At 43.9% G+C, this 18772-nt stretch overlaps 1 protein-coding gene across 4 annotated transcripts in view; it reads left to right on the plus strand.

Moving 5' to 3' along the window:
* The window catches only part of Khc-73 (Kinesin heavy chain 73), a 119511-nt gene that overhangs the window by 94037 nt on the left and 6702 nt on the right, over positions 1-18772 (plus strand). For 3 of the 4 annotated variants that reach the window (XM_075699436.1, XM_075699437.1, XM_075699439.1), the window contains exons 32-39: positions 1850-1918; positions 5005-5129; positions 6295-6618; positions 7743-7927; positions 8846-9092; positions 10268-10487; positions 11886-12044; positions 15185-15337. In XM_075699436.1, coding sequence (XP_075555551.1) covers positions 1850-1918; positions 5005-5129; positions 6295-6618; positions 7743-7927; positions 8846-9092; positions 10268-10487; positions 11886-12044; positions 15185-15337 — 1482 coding nt within the window. The remainder of the gene's footprint in view (positions 1-1849; positions 1919-5004; positions 5130-6294; positions 6619-7742; positions 7928-8845; positions 9093-10267; positions 10488-11885; positions 12045-15184; positions 15338-18772) is intronic. The other variant, XM_075699438.1, reaches the window with a different exon arrangement.

The following is an 18772-nucleotide window of genomic DNA, read 5'->3' on the forward strand; positions in this document are numbered from 1 at the left end:
CAGTGAGGAGCCCTAAACAGCTATTTGTTGCAGGAATTCTCATCAAGCTTGAGAGTTTCCTGCTGCATAAATGATCTGTACGAGAACTTTAAGCTGTTTGAAGTTGTCCATGTGAATTCCATGTTTTCTGTTGTACGAGAAAGATATCATGGTAAAGCACTAAAGGCACTAATGAGAAAAATAATAATTCGCGCTGTGTTGTAAATTACCCATCTGCAGTACCAAGTAAAACCACTCTTGCTACAAGAGAAGGCTTAATAATCCAGAAATAGTGCAAAAATGAAAGACAAGTGGCAATGCCTTACTGAAGTTTTCGCACCAGCTTGCCTTGACATCTGCTCGGGCCCAGTTAATTTTTTATTGGTACAATTTTAGAAAACTTTCATTGTGCCGTAACACCTGAAATATAAGAAAATACACGAAGAAGTTGACTGGAACACTTGGTGCTGAAAACGTCTTGCGGAATTTTTATCTAGCACGTATTGTCGCAGGCTTCATGCATAACACTAAATGCAATCTTTGCATCGATATCTGTGTAAGTCTCTGGCAAAATTAGAAGGCCTGGGAGCAACAGTGCCTTTGGTTTTCATAGGCAACACTGTATTGCAGAGGCTGAACGTGTCTTGTGATTTGGGAGGTCGTAATACCGATTACGCAGCCGTTTGCCAACAGCTGATGATGGGAATTAAATGACTGTTGACGTCTGAAAACGGTCGTAGGTGGGCAAAGGCTATTGCAGACCCATATGGTATAACAAGCAAGGAAACAGTGTGCCTGTTACCAGTGGCAGGTCTTATATAAAATAACATTGTCACTATGTTTACGCGAAGATGCATTTAAAAGGCAACTTCAACTTTGGCAGCTCTTATTCAAACACATGATAAATTTAGAAACGTCCTCATCAGACCACTTTATAACCGAATTAGATGAAACTTGCTGCATTTAGAAGTAAACGTGAAAGTCTAGACAGAATAGACACAATTTATAGAGCTGTTATATCTCTTACAATGTTATGAACTTTATCCTTAATATTCTTCTTTCTTTTTAACTTATATTCTTGGTAACATTTAATTAGGCTATTGGAGGGCCGAATAAAATATCTCCTCCCAACAATCACTAGAACTTAGGTTTTTCTTTTTCTTTTAAATTCAACAAATTTTATTTAAATCACTTCAACAGTTGCCACTTGAGGGCATTTCTGTTTGTAGTGCATTATATTTAAAATTTTTGAAGACTTGTTTGAGTCTTGGACGAAGCTGTGTTTGAACAGTCTTCAAAATTTATTCTCTTACTGGTTTTAGTGGAATGCAATATCACTTGCAATCTAGATGTCCTAGAGGAATCTTTAGCATTTCTTTATTCTATTGCAATGCAATACCTCTTGCAAGCTAGGTCTCTTGAACAGTCCTTTGAATTGCATTTTTTTTCTTTGCTTTTATGAGTGAATTACAATATCACTTGCAAGCTAAGCTACGTATAATTAGAATAGTCTAGAATTGCTTTTTTTTCTATTACAACACAATATCACTTGTAGTCTTGCTGTCCTAGAACAGTCTTTATATAATTCCATCTATTTATTACTTAATGAGTGAAATGCAATATAATTTGCAGGCCAGATGTCTTAGAACAGCCTATAAAGTTGATTTCTTTATTATTAATATTATTATGACTGAAGTGCAATGTCACTCACAGTGTAGCTGTCTTAAAATAATTTTAGGATGACATTTAAAGCTGCTTTTCACGATATTCAGTGAAATGCAGCATCATTTGCAGGTCAAATGTCCTAGGTCTCAACAATGAAAAAAAAAAAATGTTTTTCTTCTCTCCTTCAACCATGCTCCCATTACAGCACGACCCACATTCCTCAACCTAAACTTCAATCTAAACTTGAGCTTGCGGCAGGCGGCGGGTGCCAAAAGTACGTCTCTCCAGGGAACCGGGTTCCATCTTTTTTTTCCTCATTCGACAGAAGCCTGCCTGACACCAAATCCTGAAGCGTTCGGTTGCTGTTCCTTCTCACTTCTGTTTTGCTTGGCTCGAAAACATCTGCCTCCCCTTATTTTCCGTTTTGTTTGGCTGGGAACGATTTGATTCTTCTTTTGTTTCACGGTGGCCTGGAAACCTGCAGCACATGTTTACGTTTGCCCTCTACTGGAGTTTTCATGTCATTCTGTCTTTTACTTTGGTTTTGATGCTCTTCGCTGTTGTGCAACGCTGGTGTGAAGTTTCTTTGAGGGTTTCTTGTCATTAGGCCTAATCATTCTACATGCATTAGTGTTTATTCAGTATTTGCTGGATTATTTAAATTTTGAGTTACTTGAATTTATGCAGCATGCGATGAGATTCACAACTATTGGTTTAATTCTTCCTAAAGTCTTACAGAAAATAATCAGAAGGCTATAACAGTCTCCACACCAGCGTTGTAGTTTGAGCATGCATTCTGAACAAATTTGATGCTTTTTGCTTTCATACGACGCTGGTCTGAAGCTTCCTGAACGGTTTCTGGCCATTTAGCATAGGCATTATGAACAGAATATGGCTGTTTGCTAAAATATATGAATTTGTTTGAATTTGGAAGGATCAGAACTCATGCACTAGGACGTAATAAAAGAACTAGAGTTAAATATATAAATTTAAGTCTTCTCAAGGTCTTCCTTCCAGAAAGTCTTCTCACCAGCATCATGGTTTGAGCGTGCATGCCAAACAGAGTGCTCTTGAGTTTTCTGCTTCTTTTGCTTTTTGTGTGTCCTTTTTTTTTCTTTACTTTTCTTGGTGCTTCATTCTTGTTAAGATGTTTGTGCATGTGGTTTATACATTGCAAAGTGCCTAGCATTGTGCTATATTTGTTGTGGCCTCCACTTAAAATTAGATGTCAAGGAAACAAATAGTTTCTTGTAATCCAACTCTGAATTTGTTTACTGTGGTACTGCAATATGGAATTGGTTAAAGACAGTAATTTTATGTTAAAGCTTCGACAAGAGAAAAAAAAAGGACTTTCAGGGATATGTATATAAATAAAAAAAAAAATTCCTGAGGCATATAAATAACATTGCAGTCTTGTGTTCTAAAACTATTACTGTGGGCAGCTTTTTGCAGCTGTTTTATCTTCATGCCAATTGTAGCACTGCTAGTATCGAACTAAGAAATGTTAATAATAGTTTTGCGCCTGATGAGAGACCAGCTGTAGACTGTCTGCTATTTCTAAATGAGATCCAAGCTGCCATAGTTACTTAAATTTGTAGTTACACGTGTGATAAGTATTTTTGTATCGCTGACTGAAGATTAATGTGTACTTTTCAATGTTATCATAGTCACCTGATGTCTAGTGCATAGTTCTTTAAAATAAAATCACAAGTGGAGGCCACAGTGTGTCCCACATTGCAGTGGAAGCCACTAGCACTACAACTGTGAATTATTTTCTTCATAACCGCCGAAGGAATGAAAGCACAAGAAACTCATGCACAAGAGTATTGTGTATTGTTACCACTTGCCACTGTTTGATACTCTTTGTTGTTACGGGCTACTATTGGAAATTTTCTCTTGCGGTTTTGCAAACATGGCCATAGCTGAAGAAGCACGGGGTCATATGAAATTTGAGCGGGTTGCTTACAATTAAGACAGCACAGCAGTAGTCAGCCGTTCTCTCTATGGACTAATGATTTTTGAAGTACAGTGGAACCTCATTGGTATGATCCCAATTCGTACTGTTTCCTGTCATCAACATTCGCTTTCGAGAACACAAAAAAGGACCAATGCAGTCATGCTTTTTTGTTTTGTTTTTTTGCCAGCTAATAAGTTCCTAAAAAACACAATCTTTCAGAACCAAGGTTCAATACAATGCCTAACTGCGATCGTATCATACGTTTTCGGGCGCTAGATCGCATGTGAACAACACGAGGCACAAGCGATGATGAACAGTAGGCTCCTCCACAGCAGCTTCCCCGCAGTACTCGCTCACCCATGTCACATGAAAATGCTGGCATGTACCCAGTTTCCTCTTCCGGTACCAGCAAATCTCCTCGCAGGTTTTTGCGCATCCCATCCACAGCTATCACCACCAACCCTAGTTTGCCTATCTATTCCGCAGTGCGTGTGGTGTAGTGCCGCTGGAAGCGAACTGCACACTTTTAATAGGCCATGACCCAAACATGCCGCTGGCAGCATGGTATTCCATCATCTCCCACCAGCTCAATTTCGTTTTGGTTTCCTGTCGTCATCCTAAAACGCTGCATAGTAGGAAAACAAAAAAGAAAGCGCATCTTGGGTCGGCTCACACTTCACCAGCTCAACGCGCTTCGACGTGTCGGGCCGCAACGATTCTTGCAGATTGGGCACCTCAGAACTTCCCGCCAACGTCAACTCTTCGTATTACGTAGATGTCAACTATAATTGGGGGGTTCCGCCAAACTTTTTAGCGACTTCGAGTTGTATGTTTTCCCGGCTAGCGTGTTTTTTCTCGCATTTCTTTCGCAATACATATGAATGCGGTTCTACTGTACACTGTAATTTTCATTGTTAGTATATCAATGCGCAGCTTTATTAAGAGGCTAGTTGGCGCGAAGTGAGGTATAGCTTCTCATTGCTGAACACATTCAATGCGACGTGTGTCGCAGGCGAGTCACAGCAGTTATTCCTCCAGTGTGCCTGCGCTAATGCATTCCTGCAGTGCACTAACGAAATCTGCTAGATATCAAAGGAGAGGAAGAATTCTTGTCGCTTCCGATTTGACTTGCATGGTGCATCCCTCCGCAGCTTGAGGAAGTTTCAAAGGAGCACAACTCTCTGGTGACATGCTGGCGGGTCGCAACGCACCAGAGGAATATGACAAGTGACCCACTGGTGGGTCATCACGCCCAGGAATCGGGACTTCAGAGAGTGCTGCCGCAGGGAACATGTTAACTAGCTTCGTGGCTTCCACTGCATAAGTGGTGGCAGTAGTAGTTAAAGAAACGTGGCTGCAACAATTTGAACACTTCCGCAACCTGTGTGCTGTGGCGCTTTCAGCCTCCTCCTTGGCTGTCCTGAGCCCGCAGCCAACCAAGTTTGTGAAGCCCATGCGTACGGTCATTGAGGAGCAGACTCAGCATCGGGAGGCGCAGCCCTTGTTGCTGGAGGACGACGATGAGCAGGTGAGAGTCGTTGTGGCGGGGAAGCTGCAACTCCAGAGCTCATTTTTGTGCAGTCACTTCTGTTTTCTGGAAATTTTCAATCCTCTAAGAAACTTCTGTTTCTGTCTCTAATCACTTCTGTTTTCTGGAAATTTTCAATCCTCTAAGAAACTTCTGTTTCTGTCTCTAATCACTTCTGTTTTCTGGAAATTTTCAATCCTCTAAGAAACTCTTTGACGTGCATTTTCTCGCTGTTGCTTTGCCAAACTGCCCGTTGCCGTCATGTTGCAGGGGCATTAATTCTAGGTACTCATTATACTGGCACCTTTCTGTGGTTATTTTTTTTTTTCGCATGAACAAAAAAAAATGAAGGAAGTGAATTTAATTGATCATGGGCTCATATTTGAAACGATAATAGTTGGGGACACAGTAGAGCGACATTGTAGTTAAAAATATATATTAGGACTGTCCAAAATGTTTTCAACATGAGGAGCATTGTAATAGACAAGCAGCAAAAGTGTCATGGCACGAGGATGTGGCAGTGGCGCCTTCACATTCCGTCCAGCTAAAAAAAAAAAAAATAGATACAGACAAGCTCTACTGGAATTTATTGTCTTAGAAGATAATATTAATACTGAGTGCAAGTTTTTCTCAAAACTTATTTGCCAAGCACTCTTATTCAATGCATTGAACATTACCGTAAAAGAACAGTATTTATATTGTCATCCGCTCTTTTTCCCTGCAGTGTACTGGGCTGTTTGCAAGCACACAGCTTATCTGCGGGCATAGCCAAGCACCAGTACCAATCTTACTTCAGTCTGCAGGATTAGTTCAGTACTGGACAAAAAAAACTTTGGCTGAGGCATGAATTACAAACATTGCTACAGTAGCTAAACATCATTGAGTTTGTTGTAACTGTTATTCTTCAGTGTCAAGAACACACAGACGAGGACGAGGAACAGCTGGGCACTGTCTGCTACTGCACCTATGTTGTGTGTTTTTTCTCCTTTTCTGTGTGTCGTCTGCACTGCATAAAAGCAGTTAAAACAAGCCTGAAATTGCCAGCTTACCCGTTCACTTTCCTCATAAATATGGAAGTTATGTGCATGAAAGAGTTTTAAGCAGGTATAGAAAGCGTGTTTCCTAGATTTTGGGACTTGAAAGAGTTCAATTCTTTGTTGCGTAGTCTGAAGACGAGGAGAGGCCAACGGCGACGGCGCTTAGCAGGACTGACGTGGAGGCGGCAGCAGACGCCACCGCCTCAGAAGTCAAGAAAGAGCAAGCGACGTCACCTTTGCTGGATGTGGCCGAGAAAGCAGCGGAAGAAGAGAGCGGTCAGGTGCCGGAGTCCGAGGACAAGGACCAAGGGGAGGAGTTCACGGAGTTCAAGTCCTACTGGGCAGCCGGCAAAGATGAGGAGGTGAAGTCTGAAGGCAGCGACGATCGGCAGCCGAAACCAGTCGCCGCCATGACTCACTCCATCACAAGCGACGGCATCGCCGACCTTGTGGTAAGGAGCTGCTTTAAAGTGCGAATAAGACATGTAGGCGCTCTCGTTCAGCAACTGCTCAACTGTTTTGATGGAAATTTACGGGAAAAAGGAATGAGTGAGGGGGCCCTATTTTTGTTTTTCACAACCGTATGAAGCCAACAGACAACAGAGCCAAGGAAAGCATAGGGGAAGTTAACTGGTTTTTTAATTGAAGAAAAGGAAAATGAAATTGGACAAAAAGATTACTTGCCGCAGGTGGGAGCCAAACCCACGTCTTCTACATTAAGCCATGCTGCTTTGCACAGTTAAGCCACCACAGTGGCCGTCCTCCCATCCGCTTTCTTGGAAGTTTGTGTATACATACAAGATGTGACCCTGGGAGTGTTAGCCAGCGCCACTCGTCGCCATGGCGACAGATGTGGCATGTCCTTTTAACGGCAGGCGTCACATATGTAACCTTTAGGAGCAGGCAGCTAGCCAATAGACCCTTACCCTTGTACGCTACAGGATGGTGTCAAAGCTGCCCAAGTCGAGACCTTCGCTATACTGTGATCGAGAAGGAGGTAAATCAAGGGCCCCGATTTGTTGCATTTCATAGAAAGCATCTAATTCTAGTGACTGTTCAAAGCATAGGTCTCTGTTATACTACAAGAATTGAGCCATCACATTTTCGTCTCTGTAGCTCCACCGTGTAAAGAGATTTTTAACAATTATGTAAACTGCACCTGATCGAGCGTCTAAAGCGGACAAAACAGATACATATTGTATTTCTCAGAAGCCAACCCATAATCAGTGAATGGTCTTCTTGCTGTAGTCACATGCAAAGCTTGCATTGCTAAGCTCATGTTAATCTGGTCACTCTGTTACTACCTGTGGCTTCAGCTCCGAGGACGATGCTATGACTAGTACTGTGAAAGTATTACATAGAAAATGTTTCCTTCTTATGCAGCTTTCTCTGTACAATTCTTAGCAGCTATTGTGTACTTTACTGTCTTTCTTTTTTTGCTGAAATGGACGTCATCTGAAAGCTTGAAACTTCACCTGCTGGTGCATATGTGAATGGATCATGGCTTTGCAATCACATTCTAGATTATCTGGACATGTTTGTGCGTCTAATACCTGCATGTGTTACTCGTTTTCAGGGCAAGATGGCCACTCCTCCAAGCATGGTGTCCAGTGGTTATGGGTCACAAGCCTTGTCCTCGACACCACTTTCTAGCGAGGACTCTGGGTCACTGCGGAGTGTCGGGGGAAACGAAGATGCCGGCACCCCTGACCTCGTGGATCCAAGGCCTGCGGCACCTGCCGACAGCCAGTCCAACATAAGGTAGCCGTGGGGCTTTTGCATAATCCTTGCACAGTCCTCGCACTCCATTTTTTTGGCAAAAAAGAAAAAAGTGGCCAAGTGTCTTAATATGTATTGCGCAACGGTGGCTGGTTTCCTGAAGTCAGCTTTGCCACAGCACACCTGTGTTATGCGATGAAAAATTTGAACGGCCCGAAGTCAGTTTTGGTATTGTCTTCGATTGAACCGTGCAGGGGATTGTTGGCCCAATTTCCCGAAAAAGAAAAAAAAAGAAACGAAAGGCGTGTTCCCCCAACTTCATCACACCACATAATTTTCTGCCGTCCTCCAGTATGCTTCCTTTCCCTCGGCAGCCATTCCTAATAGACCTCTAATAGACCTCTAATAGAACTCTAATAGACCACCGGTTATCTGCCCTGCACATTATTGCACAGCCTGTGCAGCTCTATTATTCCCTCTCAATGTCAACTAGTATATTGGCTACCCCTGTTTGCTCTCTATTCCACACCGCTGTCTTTCTCTCGCTTTACATCGTCTATCATTTTTCGTTCTTTTGCTTGTTGTGCACTCCTCAACATCTTCTCAAGTTTCTTCATTAACCTACTCATTTCTGCCTCATACGTTATTGCTGGTAGAGTGCAATTCTTAGACTTTGTTGGTTAAGGTCCTCAAGTCATTTGCTGCAAGTCATGTTCAACGTTGAACAGGGTGCCTTTCACAGCTATGAATCCACAGCAGTTCACCCACCTAGTAATCCTTTTGCAATGCCTGCTTGTAGTTTGCCTTAGGCCACTGCACGCATTCCGCATAGCCCGACTCTTCATGATTATTCGTGATGAGTGACGCACATGAAGCATCGTAAAGAGCAACACGTTTTACTAAGCTTGATGTCTGTGCGTCTCTAAATGTTGTTTGTTCATTCTTGTCTGTTGCCACCAGTTGTGACAAGCCACAGGAGAAGTCGGACGGCACTGCGGACAGAGCCAGAGACCAAGAACCGAAGCAGAATCACCTAGACAACATCGACGAAGCCAGGGAAAAGAGTTGCCACATCAAAAACGCTAAGAGTACAATCGCACAGGACAAGCTGCCTGCCGCACCTACAGTTCAAGAAGACAAAAACCTGCCACCCGCCAACACCTCTGACACGCAGAGTTTGCCGGAAGACGCTGCTGTCATCAGCCTGGTGAGGCTCTGTGCCGTGTATCGTGCTATTTGAGGTGGTGCTAATTGGCAGACATTGAATGCATTTAAGCTTAACAACCTTCGCTGCCACGTTTTCTAGAAAACTTGAAGCATGGGCGTCTGTGTGTGTGAGCTTTCACTCAGGAGTTATAGTCGTGATTACGTTCATGATCATGAGCATGGTTAGCATTTGTAGGCAATCACACTGGCCATGATGTCATTGATAGTAGCAAAAGAGAAAGAGGGGACCTCAAACGCTGTAGTAGAGAGAGCAATCTTTTATGTGTGATTGTAGGCTACCTGCTGCACGCAACGGAACAATATTTGGCTTGCATGCTCATGCCAGCATTGCCTACAGATCGTGATGTAATCTGTATTTTTCTCACCGTGTTCAAAAAGTGTCACAGCACCCTTTTAATGGGACACCAAAGAGAAAAAAAAGTTTAGTCGAGCTATATGTGTAAATTACCCTTTTGCAATACCAAATAAGCCACTCTTTCCCTTACAACAGGTGTGGTGAGCTAGAAAAGGGGCAAGAACGATAGACGGGGGGTCAGTGCCACCTTGAAGTTCCCGCGCTAGTTTGCCAGGATGTAATGAATTTCGATGGCGTCTGCTCAGGTTTGGTTAGCTCTTCATCGATTTAAGATGAACTACATTGTACCCTAGAAGAGCTAAAGGCGTAACTCAGCATAATGCCAGTGTGAAGGGTGCAAACACATGCACATTCAGCATACACAAGAAAATTCAAAGCCAAACAAAACACTTTGTTTAGCTTTCACCTTTCTTGTGCACACTGCATGTGCATGTGTTTGTGCCCTTCAAGCTGAAGTTAAAATGTTAAAAGTTAAAGCTTGCCCAGAAACAAGTGCTTCTGAACTTAGCATGTTTCAAGAACTCTTACCAAGTTACAAGGGCCTAAATACGAAAACATACTTTGGAATCCGTGACGTTGCATGGCCATTCCAGAGCTGGGATGTCAGCACAAGATTCAATAAATGGAACAACCTTGTTTTTTTTTTCTTTTAAGAAACAACTTATTTCTGTGAAATTAGCCTTAATACAGTTGTGAAAGAATACTTTGATCGGTATAAACTGACTTAGTACTTCTTTTTAGTGTCCGTTTAAGTAAGCAAGCGGTGCTGACGTAACGGCCAACACTATGTATTGTCGCAGACGCAACTTGTGCAGCTGAGGCCGCAACCTTCTTCAGTCCAGCCTGAGCAGAGGCAGTCCTATCCGGCAGCCAGCACTCCAGCCAGTATAGACATGTCCAGTTCAGTGCCTGAACTCAACCTGCCGCGCTCCAGCTCTCCGGCCGACGGCATTGGCCCCGTCTCGTCATCCTCGTCAGACGAGAACCTCTCCGTCAGTACGACCAGTGATGAGGCACTAGGTAAGCGCTGTAGTGCCCGTCCTCTCCGTCTGAGCTTACCATAAGTAAATAAAAGGTGTGCTCATTCTTTCTCCCTTCCTCTTTCCTTTCTTTTTGTTGAAGGTTGTCTTTATTGGAATACATATTTGTTTAGTCTGTGCACAGTCGTGTCTATCACCGTTGCACATTTTCGAGCATGTTTTAGGCAGAAGTCCTATATTTAAACAAGTTTTTGTGGTCTATTCAATCTCACATGCCGTCTCCTTTATAAGATTGAACACTTAGTCTATTGATGGGTGAATGAAATTAAACAAATAAGATGATAAAGCTTTCAAAAGAGGCACTGGAATGGAGGATGTTTAGAAAGTGAAGCCGTACTGACACCATCTTAACAGGTAACTAAAGATAGGCAAGTGCCAGTTACATGCAAGAAAACACTTATTTTAAGCTTCTGCAGATTTTGGTAAGTAAAGTGGGCTGAATGAATTTTGCTTGGTATGCATCCTTATGCTGCAGGTTTCTTAGTGATAATCTAACATTAGGTTGAACAGCACTGACGAGCGTAAAACTTTCAAGAGGCTGAAACAGGCTGCCAGCGGGGAGTTTTTATTCTTTGCAGAGTATGCAGAACTTGCTTTCATTGCCATGTCATGCACAATACTCTGTGATGCTAAAGGGACACCAGCAAGAAAAATTATTTGAGCTGTATTAGTAAATTACTCCATTTCTATACCAAAAAGAGCCACTCTTGGTAAAAGAAAAAATATGCAAAAACAAAATGTGGGTGGCAAGCCCCCCCCCCCCCCGGTGTTTCTGCATCAGCTTGCCGTGATGTCATGGATTTTGGCAATTTCTGATTGTGTTGGGTTAATTTTTGATCCGTAAAAATTATCTGTATTGCGTTTTAAAGTAGCCTAAGACAAAGCTCTGCAAGTTTCGGGAACATTTGCTGCTTGACAGCAGCTCAAATATGAAAAATACGTTTTGAAATCTTTGGACTTGACACTGATGTACTAGCACTGGGGCTCTGGCGCGAAACTTAAAAAACAGCACATTGACATGCCATTTCTTTTTAATAATAATCAGCCCATTGCCATAAAATTAATTAACGTACATTATAAAGAATACTTTACCAGAACAAACTGATTCAGTTTCTCTTTAATGCCTCTTTACACATTTTAGGACTTGCCTGCATGAAAGAGTCCATCCATGTACATGTGCTTGCTTGTTTGTGTGCTCACTTGTATGTGTTTTTATTTGGTGCAAACTTAGTTGAGAGTAATCCTTGTCATTCACCTCCGGCGTCCTTTTCACTGGTTACCTCAAAATTGGCTCAATCGCGTTTTGCGTTTCAAGAAAAAACAACATCTTCCACGGAAGTCGGGGAGCACAACTCTGTGATGCTTTCTCTCAACGCAGATGTGTCCTCGACGGCTGATTGGACAGCTCCGGCTTGGCTAGTGCTGGGCGAGAGTGTCATGATCAGTCCGTACAACAAGACAGGCGTGGTCTCCTTCCTGGGGCCAACGCAGTTTTCTCCCGGGCTCTGGGTCGGCGTAGAGTTGGACACTCCCACAGGTACGTCTTATCTGCCTTATTAAAACAGTATAGCTTCCTGTTCTAATTCCTAGAAGGAACTCTTGTGCTGCGATCAATCAGCTAACGTTGAGATGATGGGTAGTGCAGAGATTTGTCTTATCTCTATGCTTGCGGCTTCAATCGTTCCTGTGGTGTTACTTATTCCGCTTTCTCTTAAGTTTCCAAGCATTTGTGTGCGGTTCTTTTTAGAGCGCAGCTCTTTGGCGTCCGTTCCTGGGTTTCGCGTCGTCGTCGGCGTTGTCGTCGGCCTCGTAACCAGCTCCGCCCCCCTTTCATCCCCCCAGCGCTAGCAGCGACCGACTGATACCGCTGGATGCCGCTGACGCCGCTAGAGAGTCAAGATAACGTGACTGCATAGAACAACGTCGCCGCCATGCAGAAAGAGGAGGAAAGGGTCCCCCCCCCCCTGTTCTTGTGTGGCGGATAGGGTGCTCTTCAGTTGCCGACGCGCCGGTTATTTCACGTAGGCCCCGGCACGTCGACGAATACGTGACCACCTTCCCACGGCTAGACCTGGTTCTTAGCGCTGCGGAAGGGAGGGTATCATATTGTTTGTGTCGGCATCGGCGGCGTTGTCCCTGAAACCAACTCCGCAGCTGGGGTTGACTCACTATCGGCGTCAGCGGCATCAGTCAGTCGCTGCTATCTCTTCCCTCCTCCCTTTATCGTGTTGTCCGCTTGCTGCGCGCGCTTCTGCCCCCATCGTTTGCCGCTGGGTGTACACGCCGCCCCCCTCCCCCCTCTTCCTGCGAGTCTCCGGTTGTCAAAGCGCCGGCTCGAACTTAATTCCTTTCTTCGCTCCTCCTCCAATGCAACCCCTGTGCGGTGGCAATCAGAGAGCCAGATCGGTGGCGGCGGATCTGTATATGTGCACCGCCCGGGCCGAAATTGCCGCTGCCGTTCGCCACTGCGAAATTATCTGCCAGTTCTTTCTGAGCCATGAGCGAGACGACCGATGGAAGTCCTCCGTCTGCTGCTGCTGCTGCTGCTGCTGCTAAACGAGCTGCCAGAGCAGAGGCCCAGCGCCGTCGCCGTCAGAATCCAGAGGTGCGTGCCGCCGAAGCAGAAGCTTACCGTCGCCGCCGTCGAGATGATCCAGGAGTACGGGAAATATAAAAAAAAAATTCTGTGATAGTGCATACATGTGTTGCTCGATTTCTTTGCCTCAATCTATCGAAAAGGTGAAACAGCTTATTTGCTGCGCTCAAATTTCGCATTAGGAAGTAACGTAATCGTCGGTAATTTTTTTTTCTTCTTCTTTTCTTTCTTACCTTTTATTTTGCTCATGTGACAGCAGTAAGACTCTGCACATGTGCATGATCACTGTTGAATTGTTGCAATTATAATGCAATACTGTACAAACCTTGCTCATGCATTCCTCACTCATACGCTTTCCCAGGTAGAATGTCACTAACGCCTGGTCTCAGCAAAGACTCATAGACACCTACATATTAGAATCGTCGTTAATACTTTGTTATTCTCACAAAGTTCCCACATAACACGTTGTAAATTTTCCTTATAATTGCAAGAAAAATATGCAGTAAAGTGGAACCTCTTTTGTAAGTTCTAAAAAAAAAAAAAGTGAGAAGATGCACTGACTGAAAAAGACATTTGATCGGAAGTCACAAAAAAAAAGTTGATAGACTTGACTGTAGTTGATATCTATGTAATGTAGCTTTTACAGCTTCAGCAAGCTTACGTTTGCGCTCCTCGAATTTGGCCTGGGTCAGTAGCTTCTTAATGCGGGGCGTTTTGGCGGGAAGTTTAGATGGTGCCCACTCAGTGCGAATCGTTGCAGCAAGCTGACAGGACATAAGCGCTGCGAGAGCCAATTGTCGTTTTCCCGTTGCGTAGTGTCTTAAGACTGCCATGAAATTTAGATAGTCAACACCGTAATACAATGCCTACGGTGCCTCCAGAGCAATATGTGATGCTCCCTTTGTGTGGCCTGCAATGGAGAACAATGACATGTTTTGGTTTTATCTATTAAAAGCGTGCAGTAAGCTTCCAATGGCAGTACGGCCCACGTGTTGTCAAGCAGATAGGAAAGATCCCCATCACAATAGGATTGGCAGCGATGGCTGTGAATGCGGTAGGCAACAACCCCGGAGGTGATTCTTTGGTATGGGAATAAAGAACTTACCTTGCACCAGCGTTTTCACGTAAGACGGGCGGGGCAGTATTGCGGAGAAGCTGCTGCGGTGGGCTGCTTACTATTCTCGATCACTTGCCTTGTGCCTTTTCTGGTTTGCATAAGATCTAGCAGTCGGAAAAGTTCTTATTGGGTCTTTTTTTTTTTTTTTGTGATTTCGATCACACACGTTGGCACCAGGAAATCGTACATAATGGGATCGTATCAACCAAGTTCTCCTGTATTTCGTCTATAATGCAAAAAAAAAAAAAATTAGAAAAAGAAATGTCAACTGCATACCAACCACCACCAGCATGTGCTTTTTACGTGCTACGGTCTTGGCAGAAATTTCTAAAATTTCGGACACCTTACAGTGTGCCGTTTAACATTCACACTTCACCTGCACGACGGCGTGCAGATTTGGCCACAGAGTTGGGCAAAAAATATTAATGTTTTAGTTTTAATGCACCGCTAGCACCTCCTCAAAACCGAAACTAGCCAAGCCTAGTCAATCCTGTAATGACTTCAAAAGGTATTGTGTCACCAGGATTGTGTTGGATCCGAGGAGGCTAAGGAGATGCGGGAAGGGAGGATGTGACAGTGCACCTTGGCTAGTCATGTCCCATCAGGCTTGCTGACAAGCCAGTCCACGAATATCACAGTGATTGCTTACTGTAGTGTCAGTGTGAGAGCATGCAAGAAAGCTGTAGTCCTCCCCATTCAAACTTGCAAAATACTAAAATATACTCTCATTTCGCGACTGTTCCACTGACTTGAATAAAATGTGGTGCGTTTGAAACATCAAGTTCTGGTGAGTGATGAGCACCTTTTCTTTGTTTCTTTTAACTTGAGTCCGCTTGAATCAGTAATAAAGGAAAGGGGTTAACCCTATGGGCTTAAGGCGAGGCACCTCTTAAATACCTACCTTATTCAGTTGAACATCTAAGGAGAAGTTCTGTCTTACCTCCTGTCCCTTTGCACGGCACAGGACGCAACGACGGCACTGTGGGAGGTGTGCGATACTTTGAGTGCAAGCCCAAGTACGGAGTGTTCGTGAGGCCCGACAAGCTGGTGCTGGACAAGAGGGGCCGCATGGTGCGCCAAAGTCGGGCTTCCGCGGCTGCCAACGCTTCTGCCAAGGGTAGGTCGCCATGTGATGTTTCTGCACGGCTATTGGCTATTGGCTGGGGTGCGTTTGGCAGGCATTCTCAGATCATAAACAGCAGGTTGCCGTTATCCCTCAAGAGAAAAGTGTATAACAGCTGGGTCTTACCAGTACTCACGTACGGGGCAAATTCTACTTAAATTGTTCTACTTAAATTGAGGACGATGCAACGAGCTATGGAAAGAAGAATGATGGGTGTAACGTTAAGAGATAAGAAAAGAGCAGATTGGGTGAGGGAACAAACGCGAGTTAATGACATCTTAGTTGAAATCAAGAAAAAGAAATGGGGGGCATGGGCAGGACATGTAAGGAGGAGGAAAGATAACCCATGGTCATTAAGGGTTACGGACTGGATTACAAGGGAAGGGAAGCATAGCAGGGGTCGGCAGAAAGTTAGGTGGGCGGATGAAATTAAGAAGTTTCCAGGGACAACATGGCCACAATTAGTACATGACCGGGGTAGTTGGAGAAGTATGGAAGAGGCCTTTGCCTTGCAGTGGGCGTAACCAGGCTGATGATGATGATGATGATTGTGCCATGAATGGCGTGTAGTGTTGAGACATGAGACAAGTTGCTTCTGTCCTGCACTTAGTAGGCTTGTACAAATATTCAAAAATTTCAAATTAAACATCCTTCCAAGAACCAACAACAACAGTCCAGGGACCGCAAACGCCTTTCACATTGCTTCTTGCTAACGACTGATTGGTTGCAGATATTAAGAAATCCGTTTTTTTTTTCTGTAAAGGTTAGGTACTGAAAGTATTTCGCCACATGCGTGGAAAGAGTAACCATCTCCTTGTGTGTATTGCAGTAAAAACCACTCTTCTTCACCTAAACAGAGAGACGAAGATGTAACATACTTATTTAAATCATAGATCGATGATACAACCCTGTATTTCCATGTCATCTCGCTGTATCTGAACGAACTTCATGGTGCAGTCCTTACGGAAGTTGTGTGGAATTTATATGGAATCCATATAGATTCCATGAGAATTATACAGAAGACATATGTAATTTTTGGATGGCATATGGAACGATTCAGTGTCCCATATACATAGACCAAATGAGCATAAACTTTCTCGAAAGCCAATGGGAAGAATATTATCCAATCACTTCCACGCAGTTCCACCTGAATCTGACATCATACCTACATCCAAGGTGAATGTTTCAGAGTTGACTTTGAAAAGGACTGAAGGCAATGTGATAATGTGCGAGGCGTCTAGGCAGGATATTCCTTGCTATTTGTATTCAGTTCCAGAATTCACTGTTAGAAGTCAAATGTTTGCTTCTTTCGAATATATAAGTGATTCTCTCTTCCTAGAGACATATTGTAGTCTCTAGGGAGAGAGAACGATGGACGCGAGGACTGTTCCTGCTGTTGCAAAGGATTTGGCTGCAGAATAGCTGCAGTTGGGGCACCAGTTCCCGAGGAAACGCACAGGGCGGATAACTTCTGCCCAATAATTTCCGGTCATTCAATAAGAATGGTTTGCATTTAGGTAGCTTACATACGAAATTGTTCTGTTTTATCATTTGGCCAGTATCACCATGTTTGCATATATTATAGATAACGCTGTTGAGATATCACACTTCTCTCTCCTTCAGCGAATGCAACACCGTGTGTGCGTCTGGAAAAGTGCTGTTTGCTTGTTTCATTACTGTCACTGCCATGGTGCCCCAGATAATTGACAGCCGTCGTTTCTCATTTAGAAGCGGCTCAGTTGTGCGGAAGTCTAGTTGCGAATGGCTTTACACGCATGTGTCAATGTGAAGAGGGTGTCCCAGCTAATGCTAACAAAGCTGTTCAAGGAAAAAAAGATTTAGAAAACTCGGCGATACAATCTTATGACCTATATGTTCACTCATCAGACCTCTGACAACCAAACACCCGAGGTTTTATAATTTTATCTTGCCCCATAAATGATTTTTTTTAAAACAGCTTGGCTAACGTTTGCCGGGACGCATAGTGCAAGTCCAATTTCTTTTTTTTTTCACCAAATGTACTCCCCGCAAATTTCATGTTTGTGTTACTTAAGAATTGAAAAAAATATTCAATTCGATATTCGGTTGTCATTATTTTTCTCAAATACAGTAGATGTCCATTAATTCAACTCTAGTTAATCTTACTTTTCGCTCAATTGGATACCGACCAAATGTCCTGGCCAGCACTCGTGCATTTCTATGGGCTCAAACTTTCATTATATCCGATACCAAGATTGGCCTTTGCTGGAGAATTCAGGCTTTACCAGTCAGCATGCACGCACCTGACTCCTATGGTGACCCCAATAGCGTAAAGCCCCTTAAAGTGCATAAAGTAGCGGTACGCTTTGAAGAATGCCGCCTCCTCGTCACGCGCTCTGGCCAAAGCCGCCGCCGCGTCGCTATTGGCTTAATAGCATCACGTGGGCCTTCACGCTGTGCGTCAGCGCCATTTTTGCTTGAGAAGCGTCTACGGAGTGACGAGTAGCGCATGTTGGTGCGTTGCTACGCTCGAGCAGTGTAGGCGGCGCCACAGTCGAGGAGGGAGTGTGAAAGAGAGGAGAAACGAGGAGTGAAGGCGGAGGAGGAGAGTGTCGCTGCTTTACGAAGTTCAAGGGGCTTTACAATAATGACCCCTTTACTGGCAGTGTCTGTCTCGGCAGAGCTTAGGGGACTATGAATGCCTTGGACACACGTCACCTCCCATCAAAAACACATATTTTTGGCCTGCCCTAGGAAGGTTTTCGAGCAGCAATGGTAGCTCACGATGTCTGATTACGGTATCTACCTAATATTCATGCGCAGCTTTTGTTTATTTTACATGAAAATTAAGCCGGAAACCATGTTTGCGACATTTGTATGCTCTGCCGCATAACACAGATGTACGGCAGCGAAGCTGACTTTGGGAAACTGGCTTTCACTGTGCAGCGTGTGTTATACCCTTGCCCATTTTTCTTGCTGAAAAATTTTGGAGCATGTTGGATTTGTATGTTATTATTGAGGCGAAAGCTTTAGTAGCTCATGCCCCAGATGGTCAGGAAAACGCGACATGCGGTACAGAAAGTCACGTGAGCTCGCCTTGCGCAGACGTGCGCTCGTACCGCTGCTTGTGCGTTCTTCTTCTCCCACAGCTGGCTCCGATGCCGCTCATCATGCCAAAAAGAAGGAAAAGTTAATTAAGATGGAGGTAATTCAGGAACTCGAACCCCTGAGCTTTAGTGGGCATTGAACCCTCGAGCTTATGTGGAAGTCGAACCCACCACCTTTGGTGTTGTAGCAAAGTCAATTAAGGCACTTGAACCCACAACCTTTATGGAAGAAAACAAGTAATAAGAAGCAACGACACACTCGAATGAGAATGTCAGGTAATTTAATGAATGTCTCGAGCACGCATGCTTTCGCTTTCACCCTCTTTGGCGTATGCTAAAGTGA

This window comes from Dermacentor variabilis, chromosome 7 (genome assembly GCF_050947875.1).
Source record: "Dermacentor variabilis isolate Ectoservices chromosome 7, ASM5094787v1, whole genome shotgun sequence".
Taxonomy (NCBI): domain Eukaryota; kingdom Metazoa; phylum Arthropoda; class Arachnida; order Ixodida; family Ixodidae; genus Dermacentor; species Dermacentor variabilis.